An 18,966-nucleotide genomic window follows, 5' to 3' on the forward strand; every position below is an offset into this window, starting at 1 on the left:
CTTAGGGTTTCAATTCCTCACCATTTTTATATTCTCTGCTTGCTGTCAGTGAACATTCCTTTAGACCTAGAGGGTGAAAAACTATCCTGCTCATGCATGCACAGTTCAGCGCTCCCTCTTTTGACAAGTAATATTATGCAGAATCTGATCTGGACACATTTTCAGCCTCTAAAACTCATTAAATATAATCACTATTAAAAAAATAAATTAAAAAAATTGCCATTGTTGTCATCAATGTATGGACATACCACAGCAACGTGTCCTAAGTTGTACCAGACCTCGGCGACCTCCTCGTCATTCTCAGCCAGGGACAGCGCCCTCTCAAAAGAGGTTAGGATAAGGTCATACTGCTGAGCATAGAAACAGCACAGCCCCAGATTGTTGAACAGCTCGCAGTTGTAGACACCCATCTGTAGAAGACGCCTGTGAAATAAAGACTACTGTTATTGGAGAGAAGTGGTGGCGGCTAAAGACTGGGGCTACAGGGTGATCATCCAGGAAACACTTGTGGCACAACCAAACCTCGCTGTGAACCAGTGCAGCCACTGACCTGACGGGGTCACGACAACTTATAACTCCAATTCAGTTCAATGGCTGCACCGCTATATAGCGAATCTGTGGGAAAACAATGGGTGCCGCAGACAAGATCACCATGAAGCCGCAGGCTAGGAGGAAAAAAAAGTTGCAATGAATAAAATCCACATTAAAAGTCCTCACCATATCTGCAACAGATTGAAAATCCACAATATGCCTCAAATCCTTTTTTTCGTTTACGCTGCAAGTTAAAACTCTAATCACCAACGTTATACTCTACTTTGTTATGGAATTCCGCAACAAGTATGCAATGGGTGAATCCACCCTTAGGCCTCTTTCACACGGGCGAGTTTTCCGCGTGGGTGCAATGCGTGAGGTGAACGCATTGCACCCGCACTGAATTCGGACCCATTCATTTCTATGGGGCTGTGCACATGAGCGGTGATTTTCACGCATCACTTGTGCGTTGCGTGAAAAATCGCAGCATGCTCTATATTCTGCGTTTTTCACGCAACGCAGGCCCCATAGAAGTGAATGGGGCAGCGTGAAAATCGCAAGCAAGTGCGGATGCGGTGCGATTTTCACGCATGGTTGCTAGGAGATGATCGGGATGGAGACCCGATCATTATTATTTTCCCTTATAACATGATTATAAGGGAAAATAATATCATTCTTAATACAGAATGCTAAGTAAATTAGGGATAGAGGGGTTAAAAAAAAATTAAAAATAATTAAACTCATCTTATCCACTTGTTCGCGCAGCCGGCTTCTCTTATTTCTTCTTCTTTGAAGGCCTGGGAGGAAAAGGACCTTCGGTGATGTCACTGCGCTCATCACTGAAGATCCTTTTCCTCCCAGGTCCTTAAAGAAGAAAGAAGACAAGCCGGGCTACGCGAACAAGTGGATAAGAGGAGTTTAATTTTTATTTATTTTTTTAACCCCTTTATCCCTAATTTACTATGCATTCTGTATTAAGAATGCTATTATTTTCCCTTATAACCATGTTATAAGGGAAAATAATAAAATTTACACAACACCGATCCCAAACTCGAACTTCTGTGAAGGGGTTCGGGTCTTGGTACCAAACATGCTGATTTATCTCACGCGCGTGCAAAACGCATTAAAACGTTTTGCACTCATGCGCAAAAATTGCGCATTTTCCAGCAACGCACCCGCATCCTATCCGGCCCTCACACGCGACGCCCCCGTGTCAAAGAGGCCTTAGGGTATAGTCACACACAGATCTACTGGAGAAATTTCTGCTACTGAAAATCTGTTCCATATAGCTGAATGGGTTTGTTACTGCAGCAGGCGCATGGATTTCTGCAAACCGTGGTAAAACGAATAGGACAGTCGCCAAAACAAATCTTTCACAAGTGAAAATAAACTTCTGGCTTCTGACAATAAGGGCTCATTCATACGGCCATTGTTCGGCCGTTCCGTGCATTGGGGGCCGCAATTTGTGGTCCCCAATGCACAGGGCAACATCCGTGCGGCTGCCAGGGAAGGCTCCCGGCTGAACTAGCATCGGTGGAGTAAAGTACCCACCAAGCATCCTACAAGCCAAGTAGGCTGCAAGATGGCAGAGGTCTTGTGACTTGTTCATAGGACCACTTTGTCTGTTCCTGCCTTCCAGTACTTCTGCGCAGGTGCTGAATGGCAAGTAGACATCAGACACAGACTGCAGATTTACAAGTATGCATGCGATGGAAGGGCCCTCTTGCTATTCAGCGCCTGCACAGAAGTAACGGTAGCCAGGAATAGCCTAACTAAGCAGTTACATGACTAGTTCTGTTTTCTTACAGCCTATGGATGCAGAGAATGCCTGGGGCCTACTCTCAGAGCTGGGAGACAGTACAAAGTCCTGTATGCCTGTATAGAGCACACATGACCGTTTATGGCATTTTGAGAAATGTCAATGTAAACTGGCCAACCCCGTTAACTTTCATCATAACCTCTATGGCCTATGACAGCCACACTATACTACTCACCTGTAAAACCGCAGCGCGACCTCCGGCTGGTCAGTATAAAAGTGGTTACTTCCTATACAGGCGATGGCCTCCACGTGAGTGTTGTCCTGTTTGAGAACATCTTTGTAATACTCTGTGGCAGACGTCAGATTATTCATTTCCTGAATGACAGGATGGGCAAGACGGAATGATATATGATATCAGGATACTATAGCTTTGGTTGTAGAACAGGTAAAGACTGTACAATAAACAATAATTACAAATAAAAATGTTGTCCCCACATCTAAATTTCCATTTTCATATTTTTCCTTGCATGTGCAAATTTTGACTCGTTACAATGCCACAGTAAGGCCCCTTGCAGACGAGCGTGTCCGGATAAGGTCCGGGTGCGTTGCAGCAAACCCGCGCGAGTAGGTACCCAATTGCAGTCAGTTTTGACTGCGATTGCGTTACGTTGTTCAGTTTTTATCGCGCGGGTGTAATGCGTTTTGCACGCGCGTGATAAAAAACTGAATGTGGTACCCAGACCCAAACTTCTTCACAGAAGTTCAGGTTTGGGTTCAAGGTTGTGTAGATTGTATTATTTCCCCTTATAACATGGTTATAAGGGAAAATAATAGCATTCTGAATACAGAATGGATAGTAAAATGGTGCTGGAGGGGTTAAAAAAATAATAATAATTAACTCACCTTAATTCACTTGTTCGCGCAGCCCGCATTTCTTCTGTCTTCCTCTTTGAGGAATAGGACCTTTGATGACGTCACTGCGCTCATCACATGATCTTTTACCATGGTGATGGTGATGTGACGGACCATGTGATGGGTGTAGTGACGTCACCACAGGTCCTTTTCCTGTGCACAGCAAAGATGAAGACAGAAGAGAAGCCGGGCTGCGCGAACAAGTGGATTAAGGCGAGTTAAATTATTATTATTATTTTTTTTAACCCCTCCAGCCCTATTGTACTATGCATTCTGTATTAGGAATGCTATTATTTTCCCTTATAACCATGTTATAAGGGAAAATAATAATGATCGGGTCCCCATCCCGATAGTCTCCTAGCAACCGTGCGTGAAAAATCGCACCGCATCCGCACTTATTTGCGGATGCGGTGCGATTTCCACGCACCCCCATTCACTTCTATGGGGCCTGCGTACAATATAGAGCATGCTGCGATTTTCACACAACGCACAAGTGATGCGTGAAAATCACCGCTCATGTGCACAGCCCCATAGAAATGAATGGGTCCGGATTCAGTGCAGGTGCAATGCGTTCACCTCACGCATTGCACCCGCGCGGAAATCTTGCCCGTGTGAAAGGGCCTGGGGCCTAAAGTAGATTTATCAGCAGCATGCAAAGACACACCAAAGGTGGATGGGATGCTCATTATGGAAATATGCATAAGGAAGGAATTTTTTTTTTTTGGCAGGACACAACCAAAATGACTGAAGACTCCAACCTCGTGAATGCGAGCCACAGCACACAGAAGGGTCACTTCTTTAGGAAACCGGTCCAGACCTTGTTTATACATAGAGAGTGCCGTCAGAGGCTGGTCCATGCGGGCGTAAACCTGAAATACATGGAAGAAACTCTGTAACCAAAAAAAAACATAATAAATCAACGTAAATGAAATAGAACCTAATACAATAAGGCTTAGTCCTCACTTCCCACAATGGCAAATCCGCAGCAGCACAAATTACAGCATACTAGATTTTCTATGCTTTTTTTTTCCCGCTACATGTACACGTGGCTTTCAAAAGCCCATTCACACGTATTGTATTTTAATTCCACGTACACATGTATTGTATTTTTATTCACTATATAATTGCGGTGCAGAATCCTTACTGCAAGTCTGGAGCTTCTAAACTCACCCCAACTACAATCCAATTCCTCTATTCTACTTCAAGTTCCTGTAGAAAGCCTGCAAACAGCGTATGCAAGAGCAACAAATGACTTGAACTATATTTGTAATTGATTTATCGCGGGAAACATTGTTTCCATGTTTCCAGACATCTTGCAATGTGTGGCCCTTTAAAGGGTCACTGAATTTTCAGAGAACGTTTGATATGTCATGGAGACATATCAAAATTTTGATCAGTGGGGGTCTGAGTGCTGAGAACCGCACAAACCGCTAAAACGAAAAGAGGCGCACTGATATCATGCTTTCGCTCACTTCACTGCAGGAGAGGAAGCGAGAGCACGATAGACAAGCAATTCTCTCTCCTAGTTCTAGTGATCGGTGGAAGTCTCATCGCTCAGACCCCCACCAATCAAAGCCTTTGATAAGTCCCTCCGTTTTCTGAAAACTCGTTGACCCTTTACAAGCAAACATCCTGAACGTCCTATAATGTGATAATAATATAAATCCCAGGAACTTACTTTTCCTATATAAAGGACTGTATCAACCATGTCCTGATGCACGAGTGCAGATTTAAACTGATTTTCTGCTTCACGTAACAAGCCCAATCTATAGGAAGCAACAAAACAAGGTGTAAGGTGGTAATTACAGAATCGCTGATCCTCAGTGATCACTAGAGTCACCTTATGTTTTGCAGGCAGATTTCATATTTAAAATGACCACATGTAATGATTAGGCAACATGACTGTATGTCATTGGACGCAAAAATGGTTCATTTCTGGAGAAAAAGCCCCTTTTAATATGTCGATGGGATTTATATTGCAGGAAACAGAGCTGTGTTTTTTTTTTTTCCTGGTCAGTACAAAATATAAGACGGGACACCGCGGACTGGTTTCATTTGCGTTCAAAGAACAGCAAACGGACCTCGGTCTGTCTAAAGTGAACTTCTCCCATTTACCATAGTGGGCGAGTTACAGGATAATCAGCTATTTAGTATCAAACATTGATGGCATACCGCTACGATATGCCATCAATATTCGATAAGAGTGGGTCATAGAGGTGGGACCCACACCTATCTCCAGAACGGGTCCCCAGAAGAGAAGGAGAGCGCACCGTGCAAGTACGGCCACCCTCCATTTATTGCTATCTGAGTTCCAAAAATAACGGAGCGCTGGCTTCGCTATTTCTGGGAGTCCCGTAGCAGTTAATGGAGAAGTGGCCATGCGCTCTCCATTCACTGCTATGGGATTCCGAAAATAGCCAAGCATGCTTGCTCAGCCATTTTTGGAACTTTCATAGCAGTGAATAGAGATCAATTTGTGCCTGCGCGATGTGGTCTCCTTCAGTTCAGGTGCCCCGTTCTGGAAATAGGAGCAGGTCCCAGTGATTGGAACCGCACCTATCTGACATAGATGGCATAGAAGGCTGAGTGATGTCTGAAGGCGCTGTGTGTCTGTGTGCCCTTGTGTGTTAACGGATCATCAGCTGTATTGACAGGTAGTGGCAGCATGTATTTGGGGTGAGATTTATTCTTAATCTGTAGCTTAAAGTGGTAGGTGAGCACAAGACTGAGTGAGTGGCGATAGATCAACCCCTTGCAGTCGCACCCATGTCATATGCTGGGATGGTGCGCATGTGATACCACATATTTCTCCCTCTTAACAAAACATCTTAAATGTACATTACATAGGTGACATCACAGAAAAGTATGATATGCGTTAAATGGCCAGAACGCTGATATTTCTTGTAACAAAACAAATAACTGATCACTATGCAAAAGTTTACAGCAAAGTTTGGAGCAAAACACATCAGTTACAGCAATTTAGATTCCGACCACTAGATGGTGCTTTACAAGCCGTACTAAAAACCAACCAAAGTGCGCTGGCTTCTGCATCTCACTGGCATACTACAAATCAACAGCACACCAGGTGGTCAGGAAGAGTACTGCAAGCAAAGGAGATCGTTACCAGAAAATGATGATGATAAATAAATGATGCAAAGCGTTACATGAGACCATGGTACACAATAAGTATTATGCAGCAGCAGAAGTCACTGGGAACAAAGAGTTACTGTCAGATTAAATACGTGTACATTTCATAATGACAGTGCCAAAGACGAATCAGGCTCAGCCAGGCCATACCTGTAGTAGCATTTCCCCAGCTGAACCTTCCACCACCAGTCCTTGTATTGGGCATTTTCAGTGGCTAAAGCGGCAAGCTCCAAGGCCTGGAAAACAAATGTGTTTAATTATTCAATTCTCAGGGCTTAGGTCTAACAGTCTTAGACAGCTCCTGCCATATTCTCATAGATTCATACTGGTCTGACCAGGTGACTTGATCTGCTCTGTCGATAGACTATAAAGGCATCTCCAGGCATGCCCTTCAATGACATTCACCTATTGCTTCCTCATAACCTGTGGGGATCCTTTGTTCTCTGGATCGCTGGACGTCCCAGATATTGGATCTCCAGTGATCCGACACTGATCACATAATTGAATAAGCACTTTTTGTGGGCTAAGGCCTTTAACTTACCACATTCAACCTAAAGAGGTTGTGCCACTTTTTTAAGATAGCTAGCTGATCGCTGGGGGTCTGACTGCTGGTAACCCCACTGGGGGTCCCGTTCACCCGTTCTGGTGCATGCACACTGCCACCCATTCATTCTCTGTGGGAATGCCAGAGAAAGCCGAGTACAGCAATTGGACTCCCCACAATCAGCTAGTTACCCCCTATCCTGTGGAACAACCCCTTTAACAGAGCAAACAGTCAAAGACTGCCATGAATGTAACTAATGACAGAAAATGTTTTTTCACCTTGCCATAATGGAATTAATACCTATTTTCATCGCTGAGCAATATGGGATCATTTTTCTTTATGTGGGAAATGTACCCTTATGGGGTATATTACAGGTTACTAGTGAGTTGTTGTTTTTTTTTTATATTGTTCCTCACTGACGTACAATAAATACATATATTTAGAGTACAAGTTAAAAAGGAAAGTCTTACGTTCTTCACATCGTTTTCATGGTGGAATATGTATTCAAACAACGTCTGCAAGAAAGGAAAAGAAAACCATGAGACAGATCGAAATAGAGAAGCATCATGCAGAAACATTTTGCAGTAATTTTTGGAATCTAAAGAAAGCACTGACATTGTGGTAGGAATGCTATGAGCAGGCTGTGCTGTGTGAAAAAAGGAAAAATTCTTATTGGGAATGGGAGATATGTATATACATCTCCGTATTCTGTCCCTTTGTTCTGTTCCCAGCATGGGTGGACTGACCACAGACCCGACAGGGAAATTTCCTGGTGGGCCGATGCCTAGAGAGCCGCCCAAACCCCCCTGTTGGCCACCAGCCAGGTACATAAAGATCTGATGCTCTCAGCATTAAGCACTTATGCACCCGTCCAGCAGCCGCAGGTGTCCTCCTGAATTCAACTGTATTGCGGTCCTCAGGACGATGATACAGTTTCATACTGTGGTATTTGGTTCTGCTGGGGCGGTATTTTGTTCTGCACTAGGGTATTGTTGGCCCCACCTACTTCTGTTGCCCCACCTTCTTTCAGCTTGGACCCGCCTACAAAATGAGGCCACTTTCAGTTTTTTTCCCAGGGCAGTCCGCTACTGGTTCCCAGGCGGTTATCTTTGTTTTCTAAGCAGCTCACTTGCTTTGTGTATTATATACAGACCTTCACATACCCCAGGAGTAACATACAACCCCCACACAAATACTTTAGTTATAGAGATGACAAAGCAATAGACATTACATTAAGACACAACTAATTACACGGAGGACACCACCACACACAGCTGCCTGCTTTCTGCCCTCCCTGGATACTAAGCAAATGTGGCCAGTAAAATACAATATATACCAGATTTTTTTGCCCTATAAGATACTTTTTTTTGGGGGGGGGGGGAGACGTCAGTACGTCTTATAAGGCGAATACTGATGAGCAATTCCATTATTGGAGCGCTGGGAATACTGGGGAGCAATGAATACAGCGCTCCTTGTGCTGGCTATGTTCTCACCGCTTCCTGGTCTTCTTATGCAGAGGCTGCACCCTGTGCGGTGATGTGCGCACAGCACGAGGCTGTAGGAGAGATCTGTGCAATGTCTGACGTCTGATTAGGGGTCTGAGCTGGGTTCTAATTAGCATTGGAGGTCTGAGCTGCAGTCTAATTAGCATTGGGGGGGGGGTCTGTTCTGAGGCTTGATTGGAGTTGGGAGCTGCAGTCTAATTAGCATTGGGAGTCTGATACATTGGAGGTCCAATCTAAGGTCTGATTGAGGGTCTGAGCTGGTTTGTAATCTGAGGTCTGTTTGGGGGTCTAATTAACATTCAGAGTCTGATCTGACATCTAATAAAAAAAATGCTTTTTTTTCTTATTTTCCTCCTCTAAAACCTAGGTGCATCTTATAGATATATATAGTAGGGATCTGCCCCAATGGTAGCCTTCAGGTAAGAGCACAGCAGCAGCCTTTTAGTGGTGAAAGCAAAGCAACGGTTGTCTTTTATTCTTGACAAAACAATAAGGCAGTAAACAGCAGTGAACAGCTTGCTCCAGCCGGCCTTAAAGAAACAATAAAGTCCCGTATCTATAGCACAGCACAGGTATGGCTTTGCACAGAACCGTAACCCCACGGGGTGTATGTGGACCTCACTTTGTCCTCAGTCTTTCAGGCACTGCAACTCCAGCTCAGACTCTGATCCCACACAGAGCTCCACTGTCAGAGAGAGGTAATCAGCCCCACCTGACACTGCTGGCTGTTTTGTAGGCCAGACAAGACCCGGCCTGGAACGTGGGGAGTAGTCACCCACCCAGCACTATAACTACTCCCAGTAAGAGAGTGTCAACCACTTATTGCCGCTGACACCTTAAAGACTGGCTCCTACTTCACCGAGGCCCAAAATACCAGTGACATATAATGTAGATACATCTCCACATACACACACGTTATATATACTGTACCTATATACACACACACACACACAGACACACAACTACAGGCTGCACATTTCTATATGTACACATATAAAGTCTACTGGGATATCATACATGCATAGAAAGCATACATGCAATAAAACTTAGCCTGTTCCTGAGAGAGAGCCCCCAAGCTTTACATGCCCTATATATTCCTGTGTCACAGCCCCCTCTATAGACTCCATCCTATGACCACAAAAATACCTTCAATGTTGCCCAGCTGCTTATCCACGAGCTTCACAAACGTGTCCTTGCTGTACTAAGGATGAAATGCATAGGAGGGACACCATGACCACAAGGCCTATGGACATACTGATGGCTCAACGGGTAAATATCCCTGAATAATATCAGTACATATCATAAGCAATTACCAGGTATATTTAATGTGGTCGTAGGAGGGTCTGGCTGGGGACCATATTTTCCTGTAGCACAATGGGTGCAGTTGATCTCACTAAGAAGACAGATCTAATCAGGATTCCAGCACTCCATAGTAGTATTCTATTCATAAATTTGCATTTCTTTTTCTTTTCTTCTCCATCTAAAAAACTATTATTGACTCATGATTCAGACACTGACCTTGGCCAAGTTCGGACTCTGTGCATATTTAGACAGATTTAACCTGGACAAGTTAATGAAAGGTCCATCCGGATTGGTCAGCATTGAGGCCTAGGAGAAAAATATATCAGTTTAGGGTAAAACATTGGTATTGGAAAGTAACTTACTAGAAGAGAGAGTATTAAACAAAGAAGAAACCAATTATTTCTATATTATTCTAGGACAATGATCTATACCACCAATGACCTCTATGATTTCCACATAAGCTGCTATTGTAGACATGAAGGGGTTGTTCACTCCTGGGGGCCTCCCGGGCAGACCCCCCTTCCCCCTTCCCCTCCCAGTGTGACCGGATCTGCGGAGGGAATCATGCTTATCCGATCAATGCCGCTGGGTTCTGGCTCCTTTGCTGTCCACAGCCTGCAGAAGCTCTAGGGTCTCCCTGTGTCAACATCCAGTTTGATGCGGTCAAGTGGCTGCTGCAGCTAATGACTGGCTGCAGCAGTGACATGTCTCATATGCATTATGTCACTGGGTCACCTGAGAGCTGCAGCGGTCCTGAAGTGAGCAAAGGAGCCAGAACGCAAGTATGATTTTCTCCACAGGTCCAGCCACGCTCGGGGTCTGCCCGAGAGTCACCCATGAATAAACAACCCGTTTAATGACATATAGAAATCTGATAAGTGGGAGTCTGAGCGCGCTGAGAACCCCCGCAGATCGCTGGAATGAGGAGAGAGAAGCGCTCATATTGTACGCTTCTCCCGCCTCGCTGCAGGAGACTCAATTGAGATGGCCCATAGACTTTCTATTGAGTCTGTAATGATTCCATCTCCTGCAGCCAGGAGAGAGCGCACAATTTGAGCGATTTGTAGCGATTTGCCGGGGTCTGAGCGGTCAGAACCCCATCAATCAAAACTTTTGATCATCATAATGACATACCACAAGTTTTCCCAAAGTACAGTCCCACTTTAAAGCAACTCCTGATTACCGTTCCAAGTCGTATGTATCGTCCAGAGGCGCTGGTGATTGAGCGGGCTGTGTGCGCTGTTCTTGGGGTGCGGATTGCCTGTTCCATGGTACCTGGCCGGCCAGACTGGGTCCCAGGTCTTACAAAGCCAGTGAGTGGCCGACCGGACTGAGTGACAGGTCTACAGAAACATATAAAAGTCAAACTTAGGTGTCATGCACAAGACTGTACTTTTAGTCCACATGCTGCAGACAAAAATAAGCATTTTCTAACAAGGGGCAGCACGCACCAAATACGCAAAATGCGGAACACACACGGCCGGTATCTATGTTTTGCGGATCCGTAATTTGCGGACTGCAAAAACGACTGAATGAGGTCTTATAAATCTGGATATTTTTGAGCACAAGAATGTATGTGGCGATAACATACCGGACTGCGGGACTCGGGCCCTCAAGTTTCTTTCCTGTTGCTTGTCTGAGGGAAGTCCCAGGGCCTGTAAATAATTTACACATTTTTACGCGAGTTAATGAAGTCAAACGCGCTCATTGAGATTATAATAGACCCGAGTGCACACTGCATATTTAATCCGGCTAGTGGAGTGTAACATCTGCTCCACAGATCACTAGTTGGCCTGCTCTAATCTGAAGAGCTAAGGGGATTAGTAGTTCAGGTAGAATTTCCTCTAATGCCAAGTACGAGTACTTCAACTAGAAGAGGAGTCTGAATCTGCCGTGGTAAAAAGAAGCATTTCTCACACAACTGATTTTTTTTAAAATCTGACCTCAAAATTCAGCACGGAATCCGGGCATTTATTTATTTATTTTTCCATGATTTTTTTATTTTTTTTAACCAATGGGTGGTTACTTCAGTACATTTTCACCTTGGCCGCCCTCTTTTCTTGGCACTGGTGGAGCTTAAGGTGCCCATACAGCTCCAACAGCCGTCTGCTGAACACTTGTTTGTCTGGCAGGTATCTCTCCTGACTTCCCCCATGTACATAAAGGCTCAGTTTGGCAAAGCTAGTATGTGTTTTTTCAAGGAGAGAGGAGAAAGCCTCTGCTAGACACCTCTTACGGTGGCTTCATTCCTGGGAGAACAAAAGGATCAGGCAAAAAAAAATATTATAATAATAATAATAATAATAATAATAAATTCAATTAGTGGTGTAGCATCTAAAGGGCCCTATAAGGCTAGAGGATTTTTGGGCCAATTATTAGGACCAAGCGTTCATAGGAAAGCTCATTCCCGATACTTGGCACGAATGTTCAAGCAGCCAATCAGCTGATGAATCAGCAAACTCTCATTTGTCAGTAGATGGGCACCTTTCATCAGGATGAAAGATCCCCGATTAGGAAGATGTTCTGACGGTAATCAGAAATGTTCTGCCAGTGAAGTGAATGAGAGAAACGACTGCGGCAGTGTTCATTCCTCCCACATTCAGCTTTCATCAGACTGTGTAATCCCACTGTTATCGGCGCTCGCACTCCCCGAACATCAGGCAGTGTAATATGGCCCTAGCAATGTGACTTACGTGCCACTTGTGCAATAGAATTGTCATCCAATGTCATCTCGGCGATGCCCTCCTGGTCCACATCGATCTCATCCACATAAACCATCTCTGTCTGGGCTCGGGTCTTCAGGCTCCATGCTGCCTGCAGGGATACAAGAAAACAGCATTCAACGGAAGATCTGCGCTGAAATGACAAGGGGAGTCCAGAGAGAAGCTGCCAAGTTCTTCTAGCTTGGATGGAAGACCCACCCAGGTCAGGAGAAGCTAGAATGCAAAATCCTCCTGGGTTTTTTTTGTTTGTTTTTTTAAACGGTAACTTTTTATATTTTTAAATTAAAAGGAGTTGTCCCATGAAAAATATTCTACAGTTTTCAAACCAGCACCTCGATCTGAATACTTTTGTAATTGCATGTAATTAAAACATTTGAGATCAAATAGGTAGTGGCTCGACCAACTGGGCAGATAAAGAAATGGTGCTCACTCCGCAACACACCCTACGTTGCTAAAAAATAGAATAAAAATGATGTAGTAAATGGAGGGCACACAAATATCTGGTATCACATGGAAAGATAGAATAAAATTTGCCCTAAAATTTATTAACAGATAAAAACAAAGTGCATAAAGTACTTGGGCAGTAGTATCCCCCTAATAAAGCCGCAACATTTGTATCCAAATATCACAGCCCAGCAGCCCGCACCGTGAAGGAGCCCAGCAGCGCGCACCGTGAAGGAGCCCAGCAGCGCGCACCGTGAAGGAGCCCAGCAGCGCGCACCGTGAAGGAGCCCAGCAGCGCGCACCGTGAAGGAGCCCAGCAGCGCGCACCGTGAAGGAGCCCAGCAGCGCGCACCGTGAAGGAGCCCAGCAGCGCGCACCGTGAAGGAGCCCAGCAGCGCGCACCGTGAAGGAGCCCAGCAGCGCGCACCGTGAAGGAGCCCAGCAGCGCGCACCGTGAAGGAGCCCAGCAGCGCCCACATCCTCCGAATCTCCTCCTTGCTCCCCGACGTCACAAAGTTAGAGCGCCGTAATCTCACAGCTAGCGCATGCGCAGTTCGTTCCCTGAGGCTGATGCCAGCACAGGGGAGGAACACTATGCCGGCACTGACATGCCGCGTACTCCCCTTAGAATTCTTACATAACATAAATTGTATATTCTTGTATTTATTACAATGAAGTTCTTTTCTTTTTACAATGGAGTACATTGTGTGGTGATAATTATTAGTTTAAAGTATGTATAAAGGATAATATGTAAAATATAGTAACAATATAACAATATACCAGTTCTAATAGCTTTTCTTTATTATGGATAGGTTTAAATAGAGTTAGTTCTATTTATGTGTAGTACAATGCAGAACCCAATTATATTTATTGATTAACATATTTTTCACCTTATAAGACGCACTCCCCCCCCCTCCCTTCCTCCCCAAAGTGGGGGGAAAAAGGTCAGTGCATCTTAGGCTCCATTCACACGTCCGCAAAATGTGTCCGCATCCTTTCCGCAATTTCGCGGAAAGGGTGCGGACCCATTTATTCTCTATGGGGACAAAATGGTTGCGGACAGCACACAGTGTGCTGTCTGCAGCCGCAATTGCGGAGCGCGGCCCCGATTTTGGGTCCGCAGCTCCGCAAAAAGATAGAGCATGCTTGCGGACAAGAATAGGCATTTCAATGGGGGTGACGGGTTGGTGTGTTGCGGACCCGCAATTTGCGGGTCCGCAACACACCACGGACGTGTGAATTAAGCCTTATGAGACAAACTAATAAGCGATTCCATTATGGAAGCTCTCATTAGTACAGGAGGACTGGGAATGCAGCGCTCCCCGGGCTCTGTACTCGCTCGCTGTGCTGTTACTGTGCACAACGTGAGGACGTCTGCGCGCTGTGACCTCACTCTGTGTGGAGTCGGGTCACAGCAGCGCGGCAGGAAGAGCCGGATCTGGATCTCCGGAGTGGCAGCGGCGTCCAGAGCAGGAGAGGTAAGTTGATTTATTGTTTTTGACTGATCTGAGGTCTGAATGGTGGTCTTAACATTGGGGGTCTGAAAAGGGGTCTTATTAACATGCTGGTCTGATCTGAGGTGCGATGCTTGGGATGCTCATCCCCGTCGCAGCCTGCTATTGGCTGCCAAATCTGCCCACCCCCCTGTGATGCGGATCAAATCATCCGGGGGGGGGGGGGGGCGGGACATAGCCGCAGCGGTGTGGGCATTAGAAGTGACGCAGGTGCCGGGGAGTGAGGTAAGTATGACCAGCATGAGGGGCCCGGGCATTTTAGGGGCCTGATCTGAGAGTCTTATTAACATGGGGCGTCTGATTAACATTGGGGCTCCTCCTCTAAAACCTAGGTGCGTCTTATGGGCGAAAAATATGGTAAATGGTTTTAAATTTGGATTTATAGTTTGTTGATCATTTTAATTTATGTGGGTAATGTGTAGTGAATAAGTAATCTAGTTATTTTTTTTAGATATAGACATATTTTAAAGAAATCAAGATTTTTACACATGCTAAATAACAGGAGTGTCTGACGTCTGCGATCCACCCCACCAAATTATTGTGAACTTTTTCCTGGCTGTGGAGATCCCCGACTGCGCAGAATCACCTCCAGCAATTTCCATACAGGTCGTTGTTTTTAGGCGTCATCAATGAAAAAACACCAAGTGGTGCAAATAGCAGCAAGCGCACATAACAGAGGAAATAAAACCAATTTACACCCCTGCCTGCAGTGAAATTGTAATGTCAGAAATGCCCAGAGGGTGCCGGGGCTGCAGTCTGGTAACGATGCAGGACGCTAATTAAAATATGCTATGAAAATAATGAACATCCTGAGGAATACGTCTCCCGGACTTCTGCTCCGTCTCCAGCCTGGAAATCAATTCTTGTTTAATAAACTTGGAATCAAGCGGATCGCTGGGTTGCAGAGCTGGGATCGAAGCTTTATATGGTTACGGTATTCAGATAAAGGTATCTTAATTAATAGATTCCAAGTAACCTACCGCCACACCAGTTTATTTAGTGTGCGCCACACACCGTCCAGGAAATTAGATGGGGGCGAAGAAGAAGAGAGAGAATCTAACTGCCACACAACTCCAACCGTGCCAGGCTATTCCCTACCACCCACTGTAAAGGGATGGCACAAGCAAGAAATCTACTTTACCTGTACAAAGAGCACGCAGACAGAACGAGGAGAAACAGGAGCGGCTACAGTATAACCACTTATAGGCTCCAAGACAGCCACAGCCCATGTCTTGTGGATGACTGTAGTCTACTGAGGTTTCCTTCAAGGTGTATGAACCTAAGCCACTACCACAGGTGGAAAAACCATGTCCACATCACAGTGACTGCACCAGCAGAATAGTGAGTGCAGCTCTGGAGTATAATACAGGATGTAGCTCAGGATCAGTACAGGATAAGTAATGTAATGTATGTACACAGTGACTCCACCAGCAGAATAGTGAGTGCAGCTCTGGAGTATAATACAGGATGTAACTCAGGATCAGTACAGGATAAGTAATGTAATGTATGTACACAGTGACTGCACCAGCAGAATAGTGAGTGCAGCTCTGGAGTATAATACAGGATGTAACTCAGGATCAGTACAGGATAAGTAATGTAATGTATGTACACAGTGACTCCACCAGCAGAATAGTGAGTGCAGCTCTGGAGTATAATACAGGATGTGACCCAGGATAAGTAATGTATGTACACAGTGACTGCACCAGCAGAATAGTGAGTACAGCTCTTGAGTATAATACAGGATGTAACTCAGGATCAGTACAGAACACTTCACCAACTGCAATTTATTTTCTGCTAAATTGCCAAAATTTGGGAAATAATCGGATGAGATTACTACAACTACTACAGACTAAACTACAGCAACAACGGCTGTGTAGATATCTAATGTACATCCACAATATGACACCGTACGATCATTACCTGTATTAAATCCTCAGAACTCTTTTCCTTAGGATGGAAGTAAAGAAAAAAAACAATTGTATTAAAACATAAGTACAGAAACTGCAAATGGCAGCAACAACCAACTAACTAGGACCCCGCACATTGCTCTTCATACTATTCACTTCACATTGGAATAAAGAAAACTGAGAATAAAGCACAGCCGGCCCCAGCACTGAAGCCGGAGGTAATACTCTTATCGGGGCCCCTCCACTGCAGGTGCTGTGTGTGGCAGCCTGTACTCTGCCAATACACTGCACACAGAGGCCTGAATGGAGTCATGTCTGCTGACGGCTCCCGTGGGACAGAAGTTGGGAACAGTAATTTCCTGCGGCCCATCAGGGCTATTCATGGATGCATCCCACTCCGAGTCACAATATTAACAGAGATAACCACGGGCACATCTGTCGCACAACTGGCGCCATGGATTTGCATGCAGAAAATCAGCAGCATTTTACAGGACCAGAAAAGTGGGTAAGATTTCAGAAACCTCATTCACACACAGCGAAAAGCTATCATGGCCAATGAGGACGTACCCCTAGGGAATGTTCAGCCGGAGAAATCAGATGTGGATTTGCCGTGGAATATGCAACTGAAATCTTTGGGTATTCTGGTTACTTTAAGCTATCCCCAATCCACAGCACAGGGGATCACTATTAGATCGGTGGAGGTCCCTACCGCTAGGACCCCCACTGGTCGTGATAACAGGTGCCCCGTACACCCTGCAGCCCCCCTGAAATAAACACAGAGCGGCTGTTCGGGCATGCACATGGCCGCTTTATTCATTTCTATGGGAGTACAGTGGTCAACTATCTCCGGAACTCCCATAGAAATGAGAGGAGCGACCGCATGCATGTCCGTCCGGCCGCTCCATTGATTACACGGGGGTACAGGGCCCCCGTTCGCGTTATTCGCGAGGGTCCCAGTGGTAGAACCCCCAGCCATCTAATAGTTACACCCCATCCTGTGGATAGGGGATAACACAGTAACTGGAATACCCCTTTAAGGTCCTCATACATATTAGTGTATCGTCAACTAAACCCGCCGAGAACAGCAGGTTCGGCCAACAGTCTAACGTGTGTTAGTGAGGATCTGAAACCCAGACGTATTTTACTCTTATATAGCGCTGACATATTCCGCCGCGCTGTACAGACATTAGCATCATTTGCTGTCCCCAATAGAGCTCACAATCTAAGGCCTCCCGTGTGCTTCCCTTTGCCGTATTGCGGATCCGCAATACACTGGCACCGTTCCGTGTGCATTCCGCATCACGGATGCAGACCCATTCACTTCAACGGGTTCGCAAATCCGGAGATGCGGAACGGAAGCACTACGGAGTGCTTCCATGGGGTTTCGTCCCGTACTTCCGTTCCGCAAAAAGATAGAACATGTCCTATCTTTTTGCAGAACGGCCGGATCGCGGACCCATTAAAGTGAATAGGTCCGCGATCCACTGAGGCCGCCCCACGGACGGTGTTCGTGCATTGCGGCCAGCAGCACGGCCAAGGGGCGCACGCCTAAGGCCTCATTGCAGCCCACAGCACGGCCAAGGGGCGCACGCCTAAGGCCTCATTCACATTTCCTTTTTTTTTTTACTGACATGTACTGTCCGCATTTTCCACGGACAGAATGTACCCACTGATGTCACGTGTCTGTTCACACTTCAGTAATTTTACTGACCGTATGAGACACGCACTGCTACTTTGGTTTGTGATGCGGACCAGACACGCCCATTGAAGTTTATGGGTCAGTGAAAATCACAGACACAACTAGGATGGCGTCCGTTTTTCACTGACCACTGATAGAAGATGCTTTTGAAATAAAATTTCCAGCTGAGCAGCATCCGTGGAGAGCGGATGACACACGGACCCTTTACAGATTAAACACGGAAATGCGGACGAGGTTCCCTATCAGTATGCCTTTGGAGTGTGGGAGGAAACCCACGCCAACACGGGGAGAACATACAAACTCTGTGCATCTGTTGCCCTTGGTTGGATTTGTTTTCCATCTTTTCAATGAATGGGGGGCGAGCGGCAGCACCCCGGCACATGGACAGAGTCTTCTGCTTCCAGGTCCATCCATGGAGCAGGCAGCTGCCTGAAACACCTGTTCAGCGGGGGTGTTGGGCATCGGACCCCCACCAATCTGCTATTGATGACCTATCCTGAGCAAATACATGACAGATTGTTCCAGCGTGGTTTTTAGGGGTTTTCCCCGAGAGCTTCTTACTGATAACCTATCCTCTAGACAGGCCATCAGTATGTGATTAGTGGGGGTCCGACTCCCAGGACCCCCGCTGATCAGTTGTTTGAGAAGGCACCTGCACTCAAGCTTATCCTAGGCAATGTGATGTCACATTCAGCGGTCACGTGGCGTAAACGCAGCTCGGACCCATACAACGTACGGCGCTGTGCTTCGTGAGCAGAGAGAAGGACGACGTAGCGTTGCTGCCTTTTCATGTAGCTGATCGGTCAGATACTGATGACCTATCCTGAGGATAGTGGTAACAATGAAGGGCCGGCACTCACTTCCAGATATTCTCAATGATCGTATTTATTGTCACATATGTTCCGGTCACAATATCTGGAAGCGAGTGCCGACCCTTCATGGTTACCACTATATGGGATGCCGATCCTAGGACGCGAGC

At 45.8% G+C, this 18,966-nt stretch overlaps 1 protein-coding gene across 1 annotated transcript in view; it reads right to left on the bottom strand.

The window, feature by feature from the left end:
• TTC8 (tetratricopeptide repeat domain 8) overlaps nt 1-18,966 on the bottom strand; it is a 31,179-nt gene that overhangs the window by 8,455 nt on the left and 3,758 nt on the right. Inside the window, exons 2-11 of the mRNA XM_040411580.1 lie at nt 12,394-12,514; nt 11,292-11,355; nt 10,884-11,043; nt 9,917-10,006; nt 7,364-7,408; nt 6,500-6,585; nt 4,881-4,968; nt 3,961-4,071; nt 2,526-2,665; nt 249-423 (exon numbers count right to left, since the gene is read on the bottom strand). Coding sequence (XP_040267514.1) covers nt 249-423; nt 2,526-2,665; nt 3,961-4,071; nt 4,881-4,968; nt 6,500-6,585; nt 7,364-7,408; nt 9,917-10,006; nt 10,884-11,043; nt 11,292-11,355; nt 12,394-12,514 — 1,080 coding nt within the window. The remainder of the gene's footprint in view (nt 1-248; nt 424-2,525; nt 2,666-3,960; nt 4,072-4,880; nt 4,969-6,499; nt 6,586-7,363; nt 7,409-9,916; nt 10,007-10,883; nt 11,044-11,291; nt 11,356-12,393; nt 12,515-18,966) is intronic.

This window comes from Bufo bufo, chromosome 11 (genome assembly GCF_905171765.1).
Source record: "Bufo bufo chromosome 11, aBufBuf1.1, whole genome shotgun sequence".
NCBI lineage: Eukaryota > Metazoa > Chordata > Amphibia > Anura > Bufonidae > Bufo > Bufo bufo.